This window comes from Phodopus roborovskii, unplaced genomic scaffold (assembly GCF_943737965.1).
Source record: "Phodopus roborovskii unplaced genomic scaffold, PHOROB, whole genome shotgun sequence".
Taxonomy (NCBI): domain Eukaryota; kingdom Metazoa; phylum Chordata; class Mammalia; order Rodentia; family Cricetidae; genus Phodopus; species Phodopus roborovskii.
The window spans coordinates 39,186,257-39,207,886 of NW_026126480.1; the positions used below are offsets into that span (position 1 = coordinate 39,186,257).

The window sequence follows — 21,630 nt, forward strand, 5'->3', positions numbered from 1 at the left end:
TTGTCACCTAACAGAGAATTCTGTTAGAATATATGATCACATACTTATTTTGTAGTGCTGGATGGCAACCTAGAACTTGGGCATACTAGGCCACTGAACAAAATATACCTCCAGCCCAAATACACATATTCTTAACACTTAAAAAAAAATCTCCCCTTTGTTAGTTTGAAGGCATAGTTTAAAGTAATAAACTCAGCATTCATAGTTACTGGGCCTAGTTAGAGTAGGTGATTTTAGTTGAAATCAAGAGTAAGATGAGCCTCTTGTTCATCTTTTCTATAGTCCTCTGCATCTGGCAAGAATAAAGAGATTCAACCCGACTTCATTCTAAGTGGCAGGATACCTCTAATTCCCCTGAAACAGAGGGAACAAACACTTAAACCTTACCTTTGATAAAGTAGGATACATGAGCAGGTGGCCCTCGGTGTGTAAATATGGAAGCAGATGGAGGAATAGCAGTTCACTTTGCAGAGCAGAGAAAGAGGCCAATGCAGAGCTAACCATTTCAGTGCTCTGCCCCATCCTCTCTAATAGGCTTAGGTAATGGGCCCTGTTTGCAGGATGGGGAACTGAAAACAGGTTCTTTGTTTGGATGTCTTTAAAAAAAAAAAAAAAAATTCTAGTCTCTATCTCCATCTGGCTCTTGTGGGCAGCCACCCTTCCCCCAGCCCAGCAGGGAATGGGATGTGTGGTGTGTCCAGAAATAGAAACTAACGCTAATCCTGGAGAAGGGAAGGAATGAGGCATGAAACTGAAAAGAAGGATTAAAGGAGAATCTGAATACTGAACAGAACCCTGTCCTGTGTAGCCCCAGGGAGCCTGCAACCAGCTGCAGGCAGCATTGGGTGGGTAGAGTCAGAATGCACTCAGGAACCAAGGGATGGTACTGACATGGGGTAGTCCCCCTAGTACTGACCTCACAACCCAAGAGGGCACAACTAGCCTTTTTAATCCCTCTTTTAAAATAGTAGCAGAAAGCCCAGGTTACTTAGTATTTGAAAATTGTCAGACATAAAAAGATATAAGTAATGCAAACTCACTTTCACCCTGCCCAAGATAGGGTTTAGGGTTTTTCTGTATATCCCAAGCTGGCCTGGACCTCTGTAGACCAGGCTGGCCTCAAACTCAGAGAGATCTGCCCACTTCTACCTCCCTAGTCCTGGAATTAAAGGCTTTCGCCAATGCCACCTGGCTAATTTAAAAAACAAAAACAAACAAATTCAGCAAAAGTTAAAAAGAGGTAATAGAGAATTTGATAAGGCAATCTCACTTATAAATTTGTAATCTCAGTATTTCAAGAGGATTGTAGGTCCTAGGCCACCAGCCTGGACTGTGTACCGAGTCATTTTCAAAAAAACAAAAATAAAGTAATAATAATAATAAAGAGTGGGAAAGAAAACCAGGGAAGTGAGAACCTGGTGCATGCCTTATCACCAGATCTGTGGCCATACTAGTCACAGCCATTTAGTCCTGGACCCTAAGAAGGTTTTGCTGCAGTTACACTAATGTCTGTGCTGTAGATTTTATGCATTTGTTTCATTTGCTCTGTTGTAAAGATTTGAGTAAAAATGTACTCAGATGAAAAGGCAGGAAGCAGACAAACCCCTGAGGACTTAGGTTCATAGGACACTCTTGTTTAAAAAGCTTGGCAACCCTAGAGGTGCCCTAGCTTTGTGTTTGTAGTATTCACAGCTTTTTCTTCATTTCAATGTCTGCTCTCTCCCCTGTCATTCATGCACACCACTTCCCAATAAATCACACTTAGGGAATCTGAGGGCAATGATAGAGAGGGTTGTTGTGTCCGTTCTTCACATGCATTGTCACTTTTTCTCTGGGAAAGGACGTGTGACATTGCTGAATCATAGTTGAGCAGAGCAAAGATTCAAATTAGACAGTGTTCAGGCGCACAACATAAGTTTATCAGCCTTGTTGATTTCTGGCTTCTTAGTTTGTAGCAGATGCCTCTTTGCTCCCCTTGCCATGAAATAAAAGCTTGCAAGTTTTTTATTTAAACCACAAGGTATATAAAGAGTTTAATTTTTGTTTGTTTGTTTTAGTTTTGGGTGTTGGGAACTAGAGATGAAACAAACCCAAAGCTTGGTAGGTGAACATCTCCAACTGCAAGGAGTCTTTTTAGTTTAGTTATGTTGGCCTCTTTTTTTCAAAAAAGGCCCTTATATAAATATTATTCATTTAGAAGTATGCGTGTCATACATTTGCTTTGTGCCAGCTGTTGTAGTACACTGTTAGATTTTATTTATTTTTAAACTTACTATTTTATTTTTTGTGTATAGGTGTTTTGCTTGCATGTATGTCTGGGTACCAGGTGTGTGCCTGGTGGTACCTGTCAGATTTCCCTGGGTCACATGGGTGCTGGAATTGGAATGTGTCCTTTGGAAGAACTGAGCCATTTCTCCAGCCCCAAATACTTAGACTGTAAATCTCTTTAGTGTTCTGAGCTGATGCCTCAAACAATCGGAAGTCGCCATTGAGCCAGTGCTGAACAAGGTCTGAATGCATACTGAGCTGACTGCTGGATGTTAACAATGGAAGTTGTTTGTAGATAGATGCAGTATCCTAGTTCTTAGTTATGCTGAAGTCCATTGTCTAGTGGTTCTCACTCTTTCTAATGCTGCAACCCTTTAATGCAGTTCCCCATGTTGTGGTGCCCCCCAACCATAAAATTATTTTCCTTGTTACTTCATGACTGTAATTTTGTTTCAGTTATAAATTATAATGTAAATATCCGTGTTTTCCAATGGTCTTAGATGACTCCTGTGATGGGATTATTCAACCCCACCAAGGGGATCATGACCCACAGGTTGAGAACTGCTGCTCTAGAAACACAAAAGTACAATAATGGTGTATTGTAGTTTTTTACTTTTCAGATGAATTTTTCTGTAGCATTTCATAAGATATACTTTGATTTCTGTGATCTTCAACTTAATCTAGGGAGCTCTGGTTTAGAGTAGCTTGTTCTTGGGCCCAATTTTAATGTTTCTTGTGTGTTTGAGAAATAACTTTTCTTTTCCCTTGAGGGTTTTCATTTCCTTCTTCGCCTAGTCATATTCAATTGAGTGCTAGTACATTAATTATTCAATGTTGTGGTAGAGAATTTTTGGACTTTTTGGGTTTTTTGTTTTTTGTTTTTTTTTTGTTTTTTGTTTTGTTTGGTTTTTAAACAGGCTCTCACTCTGTAGCCTTGGCTATCCTAGAATTCACTATGTAGACTGGGCTGGCCTGGAACTCACAGAGGTAAGCCTACCTCTGCCTTCCAGAGTGCTAGTATTAAAGGTATATGCAGCCATACCTGGCCTTGGAAGTTGATTTACTATTTGAACAATTTCAATAGTGTAGCTATTCAGATGCCTTACCTCCTACAATAGTATTTGATTTTCTAAACAAATGCATATGATATTAATAGATGTAATTAAAGATGTGCTTTATGAAGTGCATAGTCTTAGTCCTTAAGGGCATTTATAATCCCAGCACTTGGAAAACAGAGGCTGATGGATCTCTGTGAGTTTGAGGCCCTGGTCTACATATCAAGCTCCAGGCCAGCCAAGGATGCATAATAAACCCTGTCTCAAAAGAAAAAAGGTTTGTTTTGTTTTTTGGTGAAAGCTTCAAGCATAATAATAAGTTTAAAGTTAAACACAAATATTATTTTGGGGCTAAAAATTAAATATATTTATATGCTTAAATTATGGAGGTTTTCAAATACACAAAGATTAAAGGGAAAACTGATAGAATATTTATTTTGTCAAAGGTACTATGAACAAAGTGAGAATTCACAGGGAATGTGCTTATGATAAAGTAACTAATTAATAGAAAAGTTTCTGCAGATCAGTAAATTACAACTGAGCAGCTCAAGAGAAATGCGTGAATGAATATACAAAGCTCATGAAGCAAATGCAGGTGCCTAATACTCATATAAAACTTATTTTCTCAATAATTAAATTCAAACAAGGTCTAGTTATCTACTAACTTGCAACTCATTAGGTTGTTAATAAAGTGCTGTATCAGTTAGGTTCCTTTGAATGAAATACCATTTGAGGCATTTCTCAGTCCCAATGTAATTGTTACAAGGGATTATTTTCACAAATGTCAGAAGACAGAAGGAGCACAGTGGGGATGGTGCACTGACTCAGACATTGGAGACAGCATGAAGCAGCTCTACCCTGGGCCTAGGAGAGAGAAGGGAAGAGGTTAGTACATAGCCTTGGACTGTGGAAGAGCAGCTACCAGAAAGCTATGAAATAACATTTAAGCCCACAAGCTTAAAGACTTTAAAGCAACATGTGTATATGTAGCACAGATGCTGATAACAGTACAGGTGAGTTATTAGAGGCCTTGTGTATAAAATTGGGAAGAAATTTCTGTATAGGGATTCAGTATTAGGGAAGACAATTTTCTAAGGTGAAAGTTAGGTTTCTTCTCTCTCTTTTTTTTTTAAAGATTTATTTATTTATTATGTATACAGTGTTCTGCCTACATGTATGCCTGCACACAAGAAGAGGGCACCAGATCTCATTACAGAGGGTTGTGAGCCACCATGTGGTTGCTGGGAATTGAACTCAGGACCTCAGCAAGAACAGTAAATGCTCTTAACTTCTGAGCCATTTCTTCTCTTTTTCTTTTTGTTGTTTGTTTGAGACAGGGTCTCACTATATGGCCCTAGCTGGCCTGGTACTACTTTGTAATCTAGGCTGATATTGAACACAAAGAGATCCACCTGCCTCTGCCTCCTGAGTCTTGGGATGAAATCTGTGAGCCACCATACCTGGCCCAAAACAAAACTTTTTAAAAATTAGAATTTTTAAAAATGCTTTTTAAAATTATTAGTGTGGGTATTTTGTTGGCATGTATGTCTTTGTACCACTTGTATGTAGTGATCTCAGAGGCTAGAAGAGGTTGTTGGATCCCTTGGAACAGGTCCTCTGGAAGTGTAGCCAGTGCTCTTAACTGCTGAGCCATCTCTCCAGTCCCCTCGAAACAAAATTTTTAAATGTTAATTCACTGTAACTCATTAGGTCTGTAACAAGAAAATCATTCCACAGAAATACTGACCAAAGTATGGAGGAAGATGCTTAAGTGATGTTTCATTGTTTGGTTGCTTTTTTTCCGAGATAAGGTTTCTCTGGCTGCAGCCATTTAACCTCAAATAAGCACATGGACGCTATATAAATTATTAAACTGTTTGGCTTCTTATTGGCTATCTCTCTCTTAACTATTAACCCATTTCTATTAATCTGTGTATTGCCATGAGGCTGTGATTTACTTGTAATCAGGCTTGTTACTCCTTTGACAGTATGGCGTCTCTTGGCGTCCTCTCTCTGAGTCCTCTCCCCAACATTCTCCTCCTCTGGTAGCTCTGCCTATACTTCCTGCCTGGCTACTGGCCAATCAGTGTTTTATTCATCAACCAATAAGAGAAACATATATATGTAGTCCTGTCCCAGACTGGCCTTGAATTCATAGATATCCACCTGCCTCTGGTTCCTGAGTGCTGGTATCATTGGAGAACTAACTCACTATTTAGTGATATTTGCAGTTAATGAAAACTGGTCATGAAAGAGTTTTGCCTGTGTAGCTCAGCAATGAAAGCAGTGTTTTATATGGCCTAGTATATTTTGTGAAATCCAAGAGTTGCTATATTGAATCTGCTAAGACTTTTGCAACTGTTCTCTATATAATTTAGAGGCAACTACTATAATATTTCATATATTTTCTTTGACAGTTATGAATGCAGGGATGAGAAAATACTTCCTACAAGCCAATGATCAGCAAGACTTAGTGGAGTGGGTAAATGTCTTGAACAAAGCTATAAAAATTACAGTAAGTATACATTTAAAATTTTCCCTTTACAGATATAATATTTACATTTTAAAATGTGTCTGATATCTTCAGCTTACTGTCAGGTTGAAAAAATCAAGCTTGGTTTAAAAGATAAGTTCTGAATGTGAGCCATTTTCTTGTGCATGGGTACAGTCAGCCTGTGGGTGCCTTTCACTGTGTCCTCAGTAAGGGACTCACATCACTGTGCATATAGATTACATTTTTTGTCTTATGTCTAGAGTAGGATGAGAGGCTTTGAACAACTTACTGTGGGGATGGGCACAAGCAATCTCCATTCCTAAGCCATGGAGAAGATGGGTGTGAACAAGGGAGGGCATAAGTGTAGAGATTGTGAAGAGCTGTGGGAACCAGAGGGTCCTGCCTGTGTGCTCTAGAGTTGTCTGAGATTTTAAACTCCTTCTCTCATCTGCCCTTTTTTTCCCCTGGAGTTTCAGGGCCTGCTACTCTTCCCTACCTGCTGATGCTACAACTCACAGCTGTTCAGTTCTTTTCTTCTGTTTGGTTAACATGAACAACAGTCAGTGCTTATTGACTACTTATATTGTACTAGCAGGCAGGCTTTGGATGGAAGATTATAACCCCTCAGCTTTCCAGAAAGTTTGAGTGACTTGTACAGACTTTAGCACTGGTAAGCTATGAGGTTGGAATCCAGGCAAGCCTGTTGATTGGTGGACCCTGAACTTTGCAGTGCAGTGAGCATAGAGCCCCTTCCTAAAGTCAGAAAGTCTGAGCAAGTTTCTTCTGCTGCTGAGTCCATGGACTCCCTTGCTGTACCTTTCCTCCTAAGACAGAGTTGGCTACCTAGAAGGCCTTGGGAAGAAGTTCCTCCTGTGTAGGGTTGTATCAGTTAAAGTTTGTTTTTAGTAAAGTATAGTTATTTACTGGTTCTGATCTACTCTTGGTCAAAGAGCATGTTCCTGGAAAATCAATGCATGTAATCCTCATGTAAAGTGAACATTCTATATCAATGTCACACAGCAGTAGAGTTAAGAAGGACTACCAAGGCTGTTCTTAGGTCAAAATTTTTGTCTTGCATCAGAACAGCTTGTTACCACATGACAGAAAGCGCCCACACACCACATCTGAGCTCTATGTGAAGCAGAAGTTATTTTTGGGTTTGTGCAGTTTCAGGATAGCAATATTTTGAGCAGATTCAGAAGTTTATGTTCTTATAAGGTTTTAGCTGATCATGTTGAGCTCCTAATAAATATTCCCTACCTGGAAGATGTCTTTATGAAGTCCATATGTAGTACTTTCCTGAATTTGTTTTCACAGTCTTACAGTAATAAGCAGACCTGGCTTCTTTTAGTGACTTAAAGGAAAGTAGAATTAATGAATGTTCTCAGCATTTTACTAAGTTGGAATGCCTTGAATTGCTGTCATTTATTTGTGGGACTAAATAGTTCTTCATGTCATTGCAAGCCTTTCAGTAGGAAGGAAAAACTGGTAATATTTAATTACCTCTTGGGATCTTGCAGCTTTGTTTTATATGACATTTTTACTGTTTTTGGATAAATCTGGATATTAATTTCTATGATTTTATAATTCATATTTAGAAAATATAAATGGTAAGTAAGATACCAAATTCATAAGTAAAATAATTATAAGTACAGTGATGAGAATATAGAACTGGTAATTGGCTGGAGTCATTTTTAGGTAAATATTGGAAAATGAGAGAATTTACAGGCAGGTAGTTGTAAGGAGTTCGGTTTTCCACCCGCCGCCACTCTTGTCCGGCAGCCGCGCCAGCCCCAAATAACATACAGAGACTCTGTATTCGATATAATCTGTTGGCCTGGTTACTATTTTTTTATTGGCTAGCTCTATCTTAAGTATTAACCCATTTGTGTTAATCTATGTATTTCCACATGGTCTTCTTACCCGGAGCCAGCTGCCGCATACTGCTTTCTCCTGACTCTCCATCTTGGCTCTCCTTACTACTTTCTCTTTCCTCCTTCTCTCCTAGTCCCTCCTATCTTCCTTTCCTATTGGCCAACAGTGCTTTATTATTAACCAGTATGATAAACATATACAGAATGACATCTCCCATCATCTCCTTTTTTCTGTCTAAATAAAAAGAAGGGTTTTAAACTTAACATAGCAAAATATATTATACAACAGTTATTAAGTAAGAATCACAGTTAACAATATTTAGCCCATTAACATTTAGCAAGATTTAAGAAAATATTTCATCATCTATTTTATCTTTGTGTGTCTAAAGTCTATACCATAACTGTCTTCAACTCCTTCAAAGACCACAGAAGGATAATATATAAACTCTACAAATGACAGAGACATCTTGTCTTTGTCAGTCACCTGAAGTTTTTCTGTAATCTTCCATCTTTAGCCCATAGGCCATAGTGTGTCTGGCAGACTCTCCAGCAAAGCAGGAAACTTTAAACTGTCTTTTTGTATTGGCAGTTTGTCAGTCACTTTTCTCTGTGTCCTGCAGACTGTCTGGCAGACTCTTTCATTAAGCAGGAACTCTATAGCAATGTCCATGTTGAATCAGCAGTCACTTTTCGTTGGGTCCTGCATGTCTAGTTTATACAGCATAAAGTCAAACAGTCCAGACAAGAGCAGTATCTTGTCCAAATGGCTAGTCTTGCCATATTAGTAAACTCCATAACGAGTTTCTTCAATGTCCATCTTTTTTTTTTGACGCAGGTGGTGTTGCCAGGAACAATTATGTCTCACTGTCAAGAAAAACGCTAAGCCATTTTAAATGCCATGTTCTGTAGGTCTTTGAAAGGTTTGAAGAATGCCTATCTATCTCAAATACATCTCTGTGTATGTTGAAAAACCTAACTAACTTAACTCTAAGCTTTGACTATCATAGGTAATTATCTATTATCTGTACTACATTATACATTACATTTTTAAATGAGCTATATAAACACAATACCTAAACAAGAGGAGAAATATTCATCTCACAAAATTGACATTAAATTGTATCAATAAATGAAAATCCATTCCAAAGCAAAGTATTCATATCTATATCATAATTGTATTTTCACATGGTCTTCTTACCCAGAGCCAGCTGCCACATACTACTTTCTCCTGACTCTCCATCTTGGCTCTCCTTACTACTTTCTCTTTCCTCCTTCTCTCCTAGTCCCTCCTATCTTCCTTTCCTATTGGCCAACAGTGCTTTATTATTAACCAGTATAAAAAACATATACAGAATGACATCTCCCATCAGGTAGTAGTGGTACAGGTCTTTAATCTCAGCACCTGGGAAATAGAGGCAGGTAGATCTCTGTGAGTTTGAGGCTAGCTTGGTCTACAGAGTGAGTTCTAGGGTAGCCAGGGCTACATAGAGAAACCCTGTCTCAAAAAACCAAATGTGTGTGCTGTGCGTGCGTGCGTATGTGTGTGTGTGTGGTTAAAAACAGATATTTTATTAAATTTTTAGAGGTCCTAACAGTTTAAACCTTATGAGCATTTTCACATTTAAGTATATTGGAATGTGATATGACTAATGTCTATCTAAATGGCTAATGGTTTATATGTAGGATCTTTGAAAGATTAATGCTTCCATTTTAGTACATGTGTAGTTTTACCTTCTTCTTCAATCATTACAAATGATATTTTGATCAACTATAATTTAGTTGCTGAGTACTATGTCATCTATACACTTAAAACATGCAGAAATTTAAAACTGGAGTTTTTCAGAGTATGGTTTTACCTCAGATATTATTAGAGCATCGTGGCTGAGAACATGGTAATTAGTTAAATGTTCCAATTGTAATAGTACACTTTAGTGCACTGCCTTTCACAACTATAGTCTGTCTTTCCTTACCTGCTGTCTGTGTAGCACTGTAAATTCTTTCCTAAATATTTAAAGAAGAAACAAAAAGATTTTTAAAAAGTCAGTATTATTAGAAAAAATATCCTTAAAGGGCATTTTCAGTGACTTGAGTTTGGAAAATCAAAATTGGAAGCATGCTTTCAAATGTGTTAATTGTCTACCATCGGTGTAGTAGTTCCTTACTGGTTTAAAGAGTGATGAAGATTCCCATAGCTTTTTCCTAAGCAGATGCTCACTATTTCTAAAATGTCTTTTTCTACCATAACTTCTAATTTAAACGTCTACATTAGCTTTTAATCTAACGGGAACTCCACAGGGACTTTTTTTTTTTTTTTAATGAGAACTAGGACAAGTAAGTTGAATATTGTTCTAAAGAATGCCCTTGCTGCCCTGCAGTGTTAACCAAGCCTTTGTCAGCCAGCCAGGTCAGATGGAGGGAGGGACTGTAGATCTTGCTGCCAAAGAGTTTATCAAACATCTTAGTTTCTGTCCTCCAGCTCTGTCCTCAATCCTTGTTAGCTGAAGTTCACTCCCCTGTAACTTTTGAGAAGCCTGTAGCCTTTTATTTATTTTAGCCATAAATGTCTATTTTGCTCATATCTTCCTTCTCTAGTCATTATTTTCTTTTCTAGTATTGGAACATTTTATTGGGGTTATAGTAAATGACTGCTAAGAACACACACATTCAGACCCCTCCCAAGAAATAGTCACATAAAAAACAGGGAGGAAGCCATAGAGCCAGAAGCACATTAATTTTTGGCATTTGTCCTCTGCCCTGTGAGTGGCTGTTTGATGCTAATTAACAGTTGGCTGATTTGAGGGTGGGGTGTGCGTGTTTTTGTCTTCGTCTTTGGATTTGACGCACTTTTCATTAAGAGCCTTTTGTAAACTCTGAGGGAATCACTTTATACCTGGATAGTTTACTTGTGCTTTTCTTGAAAACAAAGCAAGTGTAAATTAGATGGTTTTTTATTGTAGCCTGCAGTGTGAGTGGGGCAGTTGTGCTTGCATAGACTTTATTATGAGGGCTGTTAGCAGTGGGCCAGTTGCACAGAAAAGGACTTTTTTGTATGAAGCTTCTGGAAGAAAAATGGGGAAAACAGCTTATGTTAGCGTATTTTAAGTTTCCGTAGAAGACCTTTCTTTAGAAATCCTTACAAGTAGGAGAACCCTTAGCTGGAGGATACCACTGCTTGCTCCTCTCGCAGGTCATTACAGAGCAGCCGTCAGCTCTGTAGCTTCCGATTCTCTTATGGCTCTTTTCTGTTTTCAGTGAGTTGATAGGACCACACTTTGTAGAATGACTGAAATATGTTACGTGATTCTGGAAAATGTACTAGAGTTCATCTGCAAATTGGTCTAGGGTGTGGTATCTTAATTGTAGCCAACAACTAACACAATGACCACTATTACAATTGCTGTTAAAAAGCACTCAAGAATTCCACAGGCATTCAGGATTCACCTCCTTCCTTTCCCTTTCCTCTCCCTTCCCTTTCCCTTCCTTTCCTTCCCTTCCTTTCCTTCCCTTCCTCCTTTTCCTTCCCTTCCTTTCCCCTTTCCATTTCCCTTCCCCTTCCCCTTTCTCTCCCCCAGTCTCCTCTGTTTTGTCTTTTTGAGTAAGGTTTCTCTGTTTAGCCCTGGCTATCCTGGAACTCACTGTAGACAAGGCTGGCTTCAAACTCAGAAATTCACCTGCCTCTGCCTCCCTAGCACTGGGACTAAAGATGTGTGCTACCACTGCCAGGCTCCCTTTCTCTCTTCCTCCTGTTTCCACCAGTGCTTGATACTGTATTGGGAGTATGCATTTGAAACTGGAGGGCGCTGCCAGGGCCCGATGGAAAGCCTGACAAGGGAGGCATGGGAGAAAATGACATTACCTAAGATATAAGCCATTCTTACCCTTGGACAGTTATGTCCATGAGTACATGTGGCTTGAGATCTTCTCACACACAAGGGCCCATGCTTATTGAGTATTTGAAAAGAGTGTCTTTGTAAATAAACCCTTGTCTGCATTGTACACCAGGTCTTCTCCAAATCTGGTGAGTGCAGTGTGATGTACAATGAGAGAGAGCAGTTTCTTGAAATGTAATTTGAAATACTGTCCCTCAAAAGCACCTGTTCCTTCTGAAAGCAGTTTGAGGGGAATGTTCTAGAAACTTATTCTGGGGATAGAGCCTGGGAATTACAGTGTTTAGTGATGTTCCTGAGTAATGTCTTATGTCCGTTCCCTTGCCTTGGATGGAATCACATTAGTACATGTAAGGCCTTTGACTACAGTGTTAGTGGTAGTTTCTCTGCGGTTCACAGGTGATGGGCAAATGACTTAATTTTATACCATTACCTTTGTGTTTGTCATTCATATTGTTGATAATATTTCTGAAAGACTGTGAAGATTTCTAAATGAAGTATTCTTTAAATCATACTCATTATGTAATCGATGCCATGTTTATTTCATTTTTGCACAAACTTGCCTAGAATGTAGTACAGCAGGGATCTCAGCCTCTGTTCCCTGCTGCCTCTGAGCCCTGCTTCCTTCTCAAACTGTGCTGAGAGTTGGCCAGGGGAGAAAGGAGGAAGTGTATAAAGTAGTGGCTGCACAAGCAACAGCAGTCGGTGGTGATGCCTGTATCCTAAAGTGGTGTTAGTCCAGAACAATCTGAGATCTTGAGTCATAATATTGCAAATAGATTATTATTTTTCAGTTATCTACAGACAACTAGTTGAAAATTCTGTGGTGATGGAGAGGGTTGCAAATACAATTCTGCGATTTTGGCTGCATGATAACCCATCTCACTCTTCCAGGTACCAAAGCAGTCGGACTCACAGCCAGCTTCTGACAGCCTGAGTCGCCAAGGTGACTGTGGCAAGAAGCAAGTGTCTTACAGAACTGATATTGTTGGTGGTGTTCCCATCATCACTCCAACTCAGGTAACAAATCAATGCTCTGTTGAATGGAGGTCTCATGACTGTTTATTGATATTTGCATTTTCATCAAAACTGAAACAGAATGTCTTTGCTGAATTAATTCAATATTTATTAACTACAAAAGCTTTTAATGTAGTTTCCTATTCTGAAAGTGTTTTGCAAACTTTGTTTATTGTAAAAAAGATTGGAAGTTACAGAGATTAACACTCATCCTTCTCTGAGCTGAATTCTTTTGTAGTCTCCCTACCAAAGTGGAGATGGGAGTTACATGTCAGACTTTGTAGCAGCATATCTTACATCAGTCATCAGAAGTTATTCTCTATCACTTTTAATGGCTACAGAGTTCTGCTGTGGATTTATCCTAATTTATAAGCCTCTACTGATAGACAAATGGAGGGCTTTTCTCTTTCCTCCCCTCCCCTCTCCTCCCCTCCCCTCTCCCCTCTCCCCTCCCCTCCCTTCTACAGAGCTAGTTCCAAGACAAGCTCCAAAGCTATACAGAAAAATCCTGTCTCAAAAAACAAAAATTAAACAAAACAAACAAGCAAAACCATAAAACTTAGCACTTTCAGGATTGAGCAGGTCAAGGATTAAAGAACATTTGACATCAGGCACATTATCAATGAAAGGAGACTGATAACTGTACAGCATGAGTATTTCAAATGCTTGTTTTATGAAAGGCTCTATTCAGAGGATGAATAGGAAAGGCAGACTAGCCAGCTGTGCTGGCCCACACCTTTAGTCCCAGCACTTGTGAGGCAGAGGCAGGTGGTTCTCTGAGTGTGAGGCCAGTCAGCAAAAAGCAAACAAATAAAAACAGGTAGACTAGAAGAAAAGTTTACGAGCTTATCCAACTAAGGATTTTTATCTTCAGAAAAAAAAAAAAAAACCCTCTCAAAACCCAATAATTAGCAAACAAACAGAAATCCTTAAATGTAGACAAAATTCATAAACAGACATTTCACTCAAAAATGAAATATGTGCTAATAGGCACTAGCAGAGATGGTCACCATTTGTAGACAGTAGAAAAAAATTCGAACTAAGGATACAGTGAACAATTATACCTGAGCAGAGATGCTTGGGCCTCTTATTCATTGCTGGTGGAGATGCAAATAAAACAGTTCAGCCACTCTAAAGCAAAACAAAACAACAATAACAAAAACCAAAAAAACTCAGTGTGGTGGTTTTCTTGTTGTCATCTTTGAGTAAATTTGTAATTACTCTCCAGCCTAGTATGTACTCTCCTAGGCACTTATTCTAAAGAAGTGGGCAATTATGGTCATACAAAAACCTGTATGTGGACACTTATAGTCATTTCATTCCTAGTAGCCAGAAACTGGAAATAACACACTGTTAATTGGATAGCCAGTCAGCAGCATGGTATGGTGGTACACCCACAGCACTGGATATAGCAGAATATAGATGATGAACTATTGACACCAAGAGTCACCCGAATGAGCCTCCAGAGAGTTATGTTGAGTGAGTTTTTAAAAAGAATCTAAAAAGATCCTTAGTGTGTTCTTCAGTTTATATTCTCAAAATGTCGGGAACAAATGAAGGAATGCTTCAAGGGCATCACTAGCAGACCCCATGGCAGCAAGCGGTTCGTTGTGTTGATTGTGGCAATCGTTGTGCAGCTTATAGTTGGACTTTCTTTGGGGCCACCAGCTCACAAATGATGACACAGAGTCTTGTTATTAATTATGAAAGCCCAGCCTATAGTTTAGGCTTGTTCCTAACCAGCTCTTATTACTTAAATTAACACATTTTATTAATTACATTCTATCACGTGTCATTATCTCTCTTCCATCTTTCACTTCGTGTTTCCTCTCTGTGTCTCCTGGCATCTCCTCTATGCCTTGATTATCTCCTCCAACTTCCTCTTTAACTGAAGTCCCTCCTAGCTATTGGCTTTTCAGCTCTTTATAAAACCAATCACAGCAATCTATCTTCACACAGTGTACAAATATGTCACAACAGGCAGCTGCATGTGGTAGTATTACATATGGACAAACTGTATAACTGTTAAAAACTGAATAAAGTTTATGGATGCTTGGTTTGTGTAATGTATTCTGGAAATATATACTCCCTTTGGGAAGAATTTGGTTGAAGGACCCCTGCTACTTTTTATTTTTATTGTAACTTCCTGTGGATCTGTTTAAATTATTTCAGTATAAAAGCCCCCACCCCAAGGAAAAGCATAAAGACAGGAGTTTTTGCAGAACTATAGAAGTGGATGTTTGTGGTTTGACCAATGACACGAAAGTTGGGATTGTCACAGATTTTAAGATTTTCTAAGATAACATTAAATGAAAGTATATTTTAAAGTTAGAAAATATTTCTTTTGCTTCGTTTTAGAAAGAAGAAGTAAATGAATGTGGTGAAATTGTTGACCGAAACAATTTGAAACGGTCACAAAGCCATCTTCCCTACTTTACTCCTAAGCCACCTCCAGACAGTGCAGTTATCAAAGCTGGGTATTGTGTGAAACAAGGAGCAGTGGTGAGTAGCTTAACCATACCTGTGAAATTGGGAAGGTCATGTGCCAGCAAGCTTGCAATTCAAGAGTTCAAGTTATGTGTTGTCCTGGAATTTTCTGTAGGCGTGGCTGCTGGCCTTGAACTCAGGGATCTGCCTTTCTCTGCCTCTGGATGCTGGGATTAAAGCTGTGCCACCACCCAGCTGATGTTTTTTTGTTTGTTTTTTATTGGTTTATCTAAAGTTTATTCTGTTTGAACTAAATCTTGAGAATCTCAAGAGAAGATAAAGTTAACATTTGAAAACAAAAGGAAAAAGTGTGAATAAAGAAATACTTCAAAATTTCCTGGTAATTCTGCTTGATTGTTCCCCAATTTCTGACAGCTTAGCTTGGGAACATTCTTGCCTATTATATCATTGGTCCCAGGGAAAGGAAGGCGGGGCCAGAGGTTTCTCAAGATAGGCTGTCTATAGATAGAGGCAGTATATCCCCCAGGCTGTGAGGTTTAGTTGTAGGCTAATGTCTTTTAAGGAGGTAACCTTTATTCCTAAATCTTAAAATAAATAAATAAATAAATAAATAAATAAATAAATAAATAAATGTCATTTACAGATTTTTTTTCCTTAATTTTTTTGAGATTTTTATCTATTTTTATGTGTATGTGTATTTACTTAAATGCCCATCTGTGTACCATGTGTGTGCTATGCTAATGGAGGCCAGCAAGAGAGTATAGGATCCCCCTGAAACTGGATAGCAGTTATGAACTGCTGTGTGAGTGCTAGGAATTGAACTACTGAGCCATCTCTCTAACACTATTTACAGATACTTTTGGATACTAAAAATTGATATGAATATTCATATGAAAGTGTATTAAACATTTTCTGTGTTGGTTTTGTTCTATTTTGTATTTATTTCTGACCTATTATATATTAAATACTTGACATACATGTTGTGGATAGAGAAACCTGATGGGTTAATGACATTTCCTGTGCTGATCTTTGTAGGCTGGGCTGGCAAGAAGGAAAGGGAATTCCTTTTCTTTCTTTTTCACTATTGGAGATCAAAATCTGAAATACTGGGCTAGAGAGATGGATCAGCAATTAAGAGCACTGGCTGCTCTTCCAGAGGCCCTGAGTTCAATTCCCAGCTACCACATGGTGGCTCACAACCATCTATAGTGGGATCTGATGCCCTCTTCTGGAATAAAGTTATACGTGCAGATAGAGAACTCCTACAAATAAAATAAATAAATCTTAAAAAAATCTGAGGGTCTGGAGAGGTGGCTCAACATTAAGATTACTGACTATTCTTCCAGACGACCTAGGTTTGATTCCCAGAACCCACATGGCCACTCACAACTGTCTGTAACTTCAGTTCCAGGGGATCTGGCTCCCTCACACATAGATGCAAGCAAAACACCAATGCACATAAAATAAAAATAAAGTTTTTTGTTTTTTTTTAATCTGAAATACCAGAGTCATTCACAAACTCAAAAGTGAGCTGCCCAAGGCTGTCATTCAAGGGGAGGATGTGTTGTTTCTGTGAGACTGGCATTTCTGATTGTGGGTTCTTATTGGAATGATTAAGGGATGATTAACATTGGACATTCTTTGAAGCCTATGTCTGTGTCTTCTCTGGTAGATGAAAAACTGGAAGAGAAGATATTTCCAATTGGATGAAAACACAATAGGCTACTTCAAATCTGAACTGGTATGCAGTTACTTAATAAATATGCTTGGCAAGTTACTGTAGTGATTGTTGCCTATATGCTGTTTTGTTTTTCAAATATTCTGGTTCTGGTTTTGAGGGTTGTAATACATTTGGTTAATCACATTTTTCTTTAATGTGTTTTAAATAAAACTACCATATCTTCAAGGAAACATTCCATTTTGATGGGCCTAAATTATTACCCCCCCCATATGTAAACCTCTGTCAGAGAAGCATTGGAAGAGGTGGTGAAAGGAATGTCCTCTAAAAGCAGCATTGAGTCCTCTACTTATCTGCTTTCTCTGCCCTGCTTTTTCTTAGCCCTTTCTTTTCCTGTGCATTTGAGATTCTGCACAGGCAGAATCAAAGACTGAGCCCCCCCCCCCCTTGCCCCGTTTGAGTAATACATTGTTTAAAATGTCAGGTATCCTGAATCTTACAGTGGATTATTACATAAATTAATTAAATTCTCTGCCTCTCCTACAAAAGTGTGGGACTTTTGTATGTTCCATGATGAATTTAATGAAGGCACCAGAACAACACTGTCCAGGGTAACTTTCTGCCCTGGTAGACATGTTCCATACTTGCGTTGTTCTGGGTAGGATACGTGTGGCTTTGAGTGCTGGTAATGTAACCAGTGTGGTAAGGAGACGAGTTTATTTCATTTTAAAGTAAATTTAAATGTATTGTTATTCCTGGGCCATGGCTGCTTAAATATTAGGGATATTTTAAGACTTATCTTAGGTGTCAGTTCTTTTTGGAAGCTATTACAGTGTAAAATGGCAGAAGCAACCTGTATAACTTGGTGTAGACTGTCAGAGCCCACATGTAATGAGAAAGGCTGTCCTTCCCAGCCTGAAGAACAGCGAGAAAGGAATGCACAAGAAGTAGATAGTGACTGAGATGAGAATGGCCACACATAGACATGTGGATAAAATGAGGAAATATATAAGATAATAGGAAACAGGGTTCTTGGTATAAAAGCATGGCTTCTTGATACAACTCAATGACAGAACCAGATGTAAATATTATGTCTTTGTGTGAGTGCATGTGAGTGTAAAATATAATAAATATGTCCTGAGAAAATGATCATTTCTTCTCCTCCCGAAAGAAACCTGGACTCCATGGAGAAGTAACAGATTTATAGCTGGGCAAAAGAAATAAATGCAATATGAACCTGGAATGTCTTATGTCAGAAAGCAAGAACATGTTGAGAAAATAGTAATTACCCAGAAAGCACTTCACAAACAGTTCCCTCTCCAGATTATGGACAGTGAGAGTATCAAAATATAACATTACAGCCTATATAGCTATGTGTTCATGTAGATGTAACTCAACAATTGAGTGGTGACTGAGTTCTTATAACTACAGTGAGGGACAAGATGCCTAAATAGGAATGAGAGCCCAATCTGTGAAATAAGTACTGAGTGCACAGGGAAGAGAACAGCTGTACAGTGAAGAGGCCTGGAAGACACCAGTTCCATCAAGCAGTCAGGCTCAGTGAACCTCATTGGTGGTGAGGATGTTGAAACCACTTACCCCCTGACAGGCTAGCATGAAAAGAATACAGCACCAGTCAGTTCTGTGCTGCTTCCATTAAAGGTATATAGTCTGAGTTTAGTCAGCAGGTGACAGTAGCCACATCCAAGGGAGGGGACAGTCTACAAAGTAACTGTTGCGATCTGCAGCATTCTATGTTCCTCATTCTAGAGGAATGAGTAAAGGAAAGGAGAGACAGCAAGTGAGCACTCTCACCCGCTAAGAATGTGGAGGCCACTTAATGACTTTGATGGCCATAACCTTAGGACTTTAGAATAGCAGACTAGAGCAGCAGCTAAGCTTGAAGTGCTCCTCTTAGTCTTTTTGTAAATTTGTGATTGTCTCAAGATTCAGAGAGAAACAGAAAATTGAGGGAACATATCTAGTAGGAAAGGAAACAAAATACAAATAACTCATTTAGAAAGAAATTAGGCTGAGTGTGGAGCTAAGCATGCATACCCAAGTGTATCCAAGGCCTTGAGATAGAGCCTCAGCACTACTAGGTGATAAAAATAAACTAAAGTTGTCTTCAGAAGTATGTAACAATTCTCAGTGTCACTCAGGATTAGGGATATACAGACATGCACTGCACAGATAGTACTCATTAATCATGAGGCTGTGGCTGAGTGAAAAAAGCATAGGTCCTCTATTCCCAGAGAGAATAAGTGGAGAAGAAATACTGATTTTTTTAAGCTCCAGATTGATAGGTGTGAGTGGTGTTAGAAAAATCACCATTTGGCAGGCAACTGTGCCAGTAATGATTTCAAGTGAGAATGCTCGATATTTGGTGAAACTGGTGGGAAAATTATGTTGGAAAATCAAGTACTTCATAGGCCCCAAGTATCTCGGTAGTGACCAATATGAGTCATATACTAACAATCGGTCAAGTCCATGCTGTGCATCTCCTGGTAGGAATGGCTGAGAAGCAGTTGGTTGCTGTGCTTTCCTTCTAGAAGCATGTGGCCTAGACATAGGATGAATAAACATCAGACAGATCCAGATAAGGACACAGTCTGTGAAATAAGTGAATGTTTTACAGCTCTGCAAGACCACAGAGGACCAAAGAAGTAGCTACTCTGAAGTAAAGGAGATGAAGAGAAGGGACAGTGAAGCAAGTCTGCCATAGACTGAATCTTGAGCAGAAAATATGTCAGCTTGCCTTCTGCCATGAAGGATACTCATGGGGAAACTTGTAAGATCAGAAGGTGGCCTGTGGATTGTGGTCATACTGTAAAGATGTTGAGGTTTGGGCTTCATAACTATGCCTTGATCATAGAAAATCTATCTTAGAAATTAAACACAAGTACCTAGTATAGAGATATCATCTTTTAACTTGTCTGCAGACATTCCTGAAGTGTATTTAGACTTCATGTTGTCTTCTATGTCAAGATGATATTCCAAGAGGAAGGAGAGCACCTGCTAGTCCTAATGGTCCACTACGACCAAGTCTGTACTTAGTGACTGTCATTGAGACCAGAAACTGACAGTGGTGTATGTTAGGACATAAGAACAAGCTGTCTGCTGCTGCTGCAAGGTTCAGAAGGCGGAGTTGTGACTGAGATTGACTTGAGCTCCACATAAGATAGTTAGCCCTTGAGATGAAATGTCCTTTGTCTGTTTGCTTTTTTGCCAGGAAAAGGAACCTCTGCGGGTAATACCACTTAAAGAAGTTCATAAAGTTCAAGAGTGTAAGCAAAGGTAAGGAACTGCCTGGTGCTGGCACAGCATGGTTTGAAGAACAGCACCTCTCCTGATTCATGAATTTACAGCATGTGCTTCTCCCTTCTTGTGTGGATTTTTAACTGTGGTTGAGATATGCTGCAGTTTTATTTAATTTATTTAATTTGTAAGATACTACAATATTTTATTTGAAGATTAAAAATTATGAAACAATTCATTTGTCAGTGATATTTTAGAAGTAGCTCATTAATGCAAAGGAAAAATTAATATGAGGAATTTCTGAGATTTAACAGATGGAGGTGTTTTAATATTTCAAGGTGCTGCAGAATGGGTTGTCACAAGGAGCTGTACCAGCTGTGCCATGCTGAGTCGAATGAACTGTAAACACTTGAACTCTAAAGTTGCTTCATGAATCTTTTCTATATGAGCTGTGTAAAGCTTGTAAACTGGGATGCAAATCTGGGGAAAAAACATAATGTGGTTTTGTTAAATTACTATTTTTTTTCTCTAACATTTATTTATTGACACATATTTGGTGCTGAGTAAAAAGCTGAAAGAGGAAACTATCAAATTGATTTACATACAACTGGATGATTGTTTTTCATAACAGTGACATAATGATGAGGGACAACCTGTTTGAAATTGTAACAACGTCTCGAACTTTTTATGTGCAGGTAAGACACTTGGAGATTGTAGATTCTTTTACAAGGAAGTAATAACATTTAAAGGTGAAATAAATATAAATAAAGCTTGTTGGTTTTGACAAGTCTAGTCTACCAGCTTATTGAAAGATGTCAGATAGTGGGTTGTGCTCAGAAATGGGAGTATTCTGTTATGATTTAGTGAGATGATTCAAAGTCACATTTGGAAGAAAGGAAGTGCTATTTTACTTATTTTAGCAGTGTGCCATCAAATGTATTATCTATCTTTCTCTGTGTGTATGTGTGTTTTTTATACTATTTTTTATTAACTTTATAAAAAGGAAAGTCTCAAGTATAGAAATGAAATTATTGGAAAGAGCATTTATTTTGTTTGTGAGAGTTAACACATTTGCTTATTGTAGAAAAGTTAAGTAAATGATAGTTTATAAAATGTATATGCTCTCACATCCACACACTGATTCTTGCAGCAAGCAAGGTCATACTAAATGTATAAAATCTTGTTTGTTTTTATGTATTGTCTTTTTTCCTGTGCCACTAAAAGTTCTTTGGAAATAGTTGGGTCTGGTGGCTTATGCCTTTATTTGAGATTAAAGACATTCAGGAGATAGGGCAGATGAATCCATGGCCAGCCAGGGCTGTGTAGTGAGATACTGCCTCAAAGAAAGAGAAAGAAAGAAAGAAAGAAAGAAAGAAAGAAAGAAAGAAAGAAAGAAAGAAAGAAAGAAAGAAGGGGGGAAGTAAGCTACCTCTGTAAGCATATTAGAATTGTATGCACCACACTCACTCCACATATGGCTGCTCCACAAGTTCTGTTCTTTTGTGATTAAACATTCATTTGCATAACTTTCATACATTTACTGTGAAAGTATGATGATGGGAGCATCTGTTTTAAAGCTTGGCCTGAATTTTTGATTTCTTTAGGATGTTTCTAGGTCAGATTTAACCATCAGAACAGTCATTCTGTTTTG

At 38.5% G+C, this 21,630-nt stretch overlaps 1 protein-coding gene across 5 annotated transcripts in view; it reads left to right on the forward strand.

The window, feature by feature from the left end:
- Nucleotides 1–21,630, forward strand: part of Plekha1 (pleckstrin homology domain containing A1) — a 51,046-nt gene that overhangs the window by 22,085 nt on the left and 7,331 nt on the right. For all 5 annotated transcript variants that reach the window (XM_051193167.1, XM_051193168.1, XM_051193165.1 and 2 more), the window contains exons 5-10: nt 5,741–5,838; nt 12,473–12,598; nt 14,954–15,097; nt 16,716–16,784; nt 19,954–20,018; nt 20,611–20,674. In XM_051193167.1, the coding sequence (XP_051049124.1) occupies nt 5,741–5,838; nt 12,473–12,598; nt 14,954–15,097; nt 16,716–16,784; nt 19,954–20,018; nt 20,611–20,674 (566 nt within the window). The remainder of the gene's footprint in view (nt 1–5,740; nt 5,839–12,472; nt 12,599–14,953; nt 15,098–16,715; nt 16,785–19,953; nt 20,019–20,610; nt 20,675–21,630) is intronic.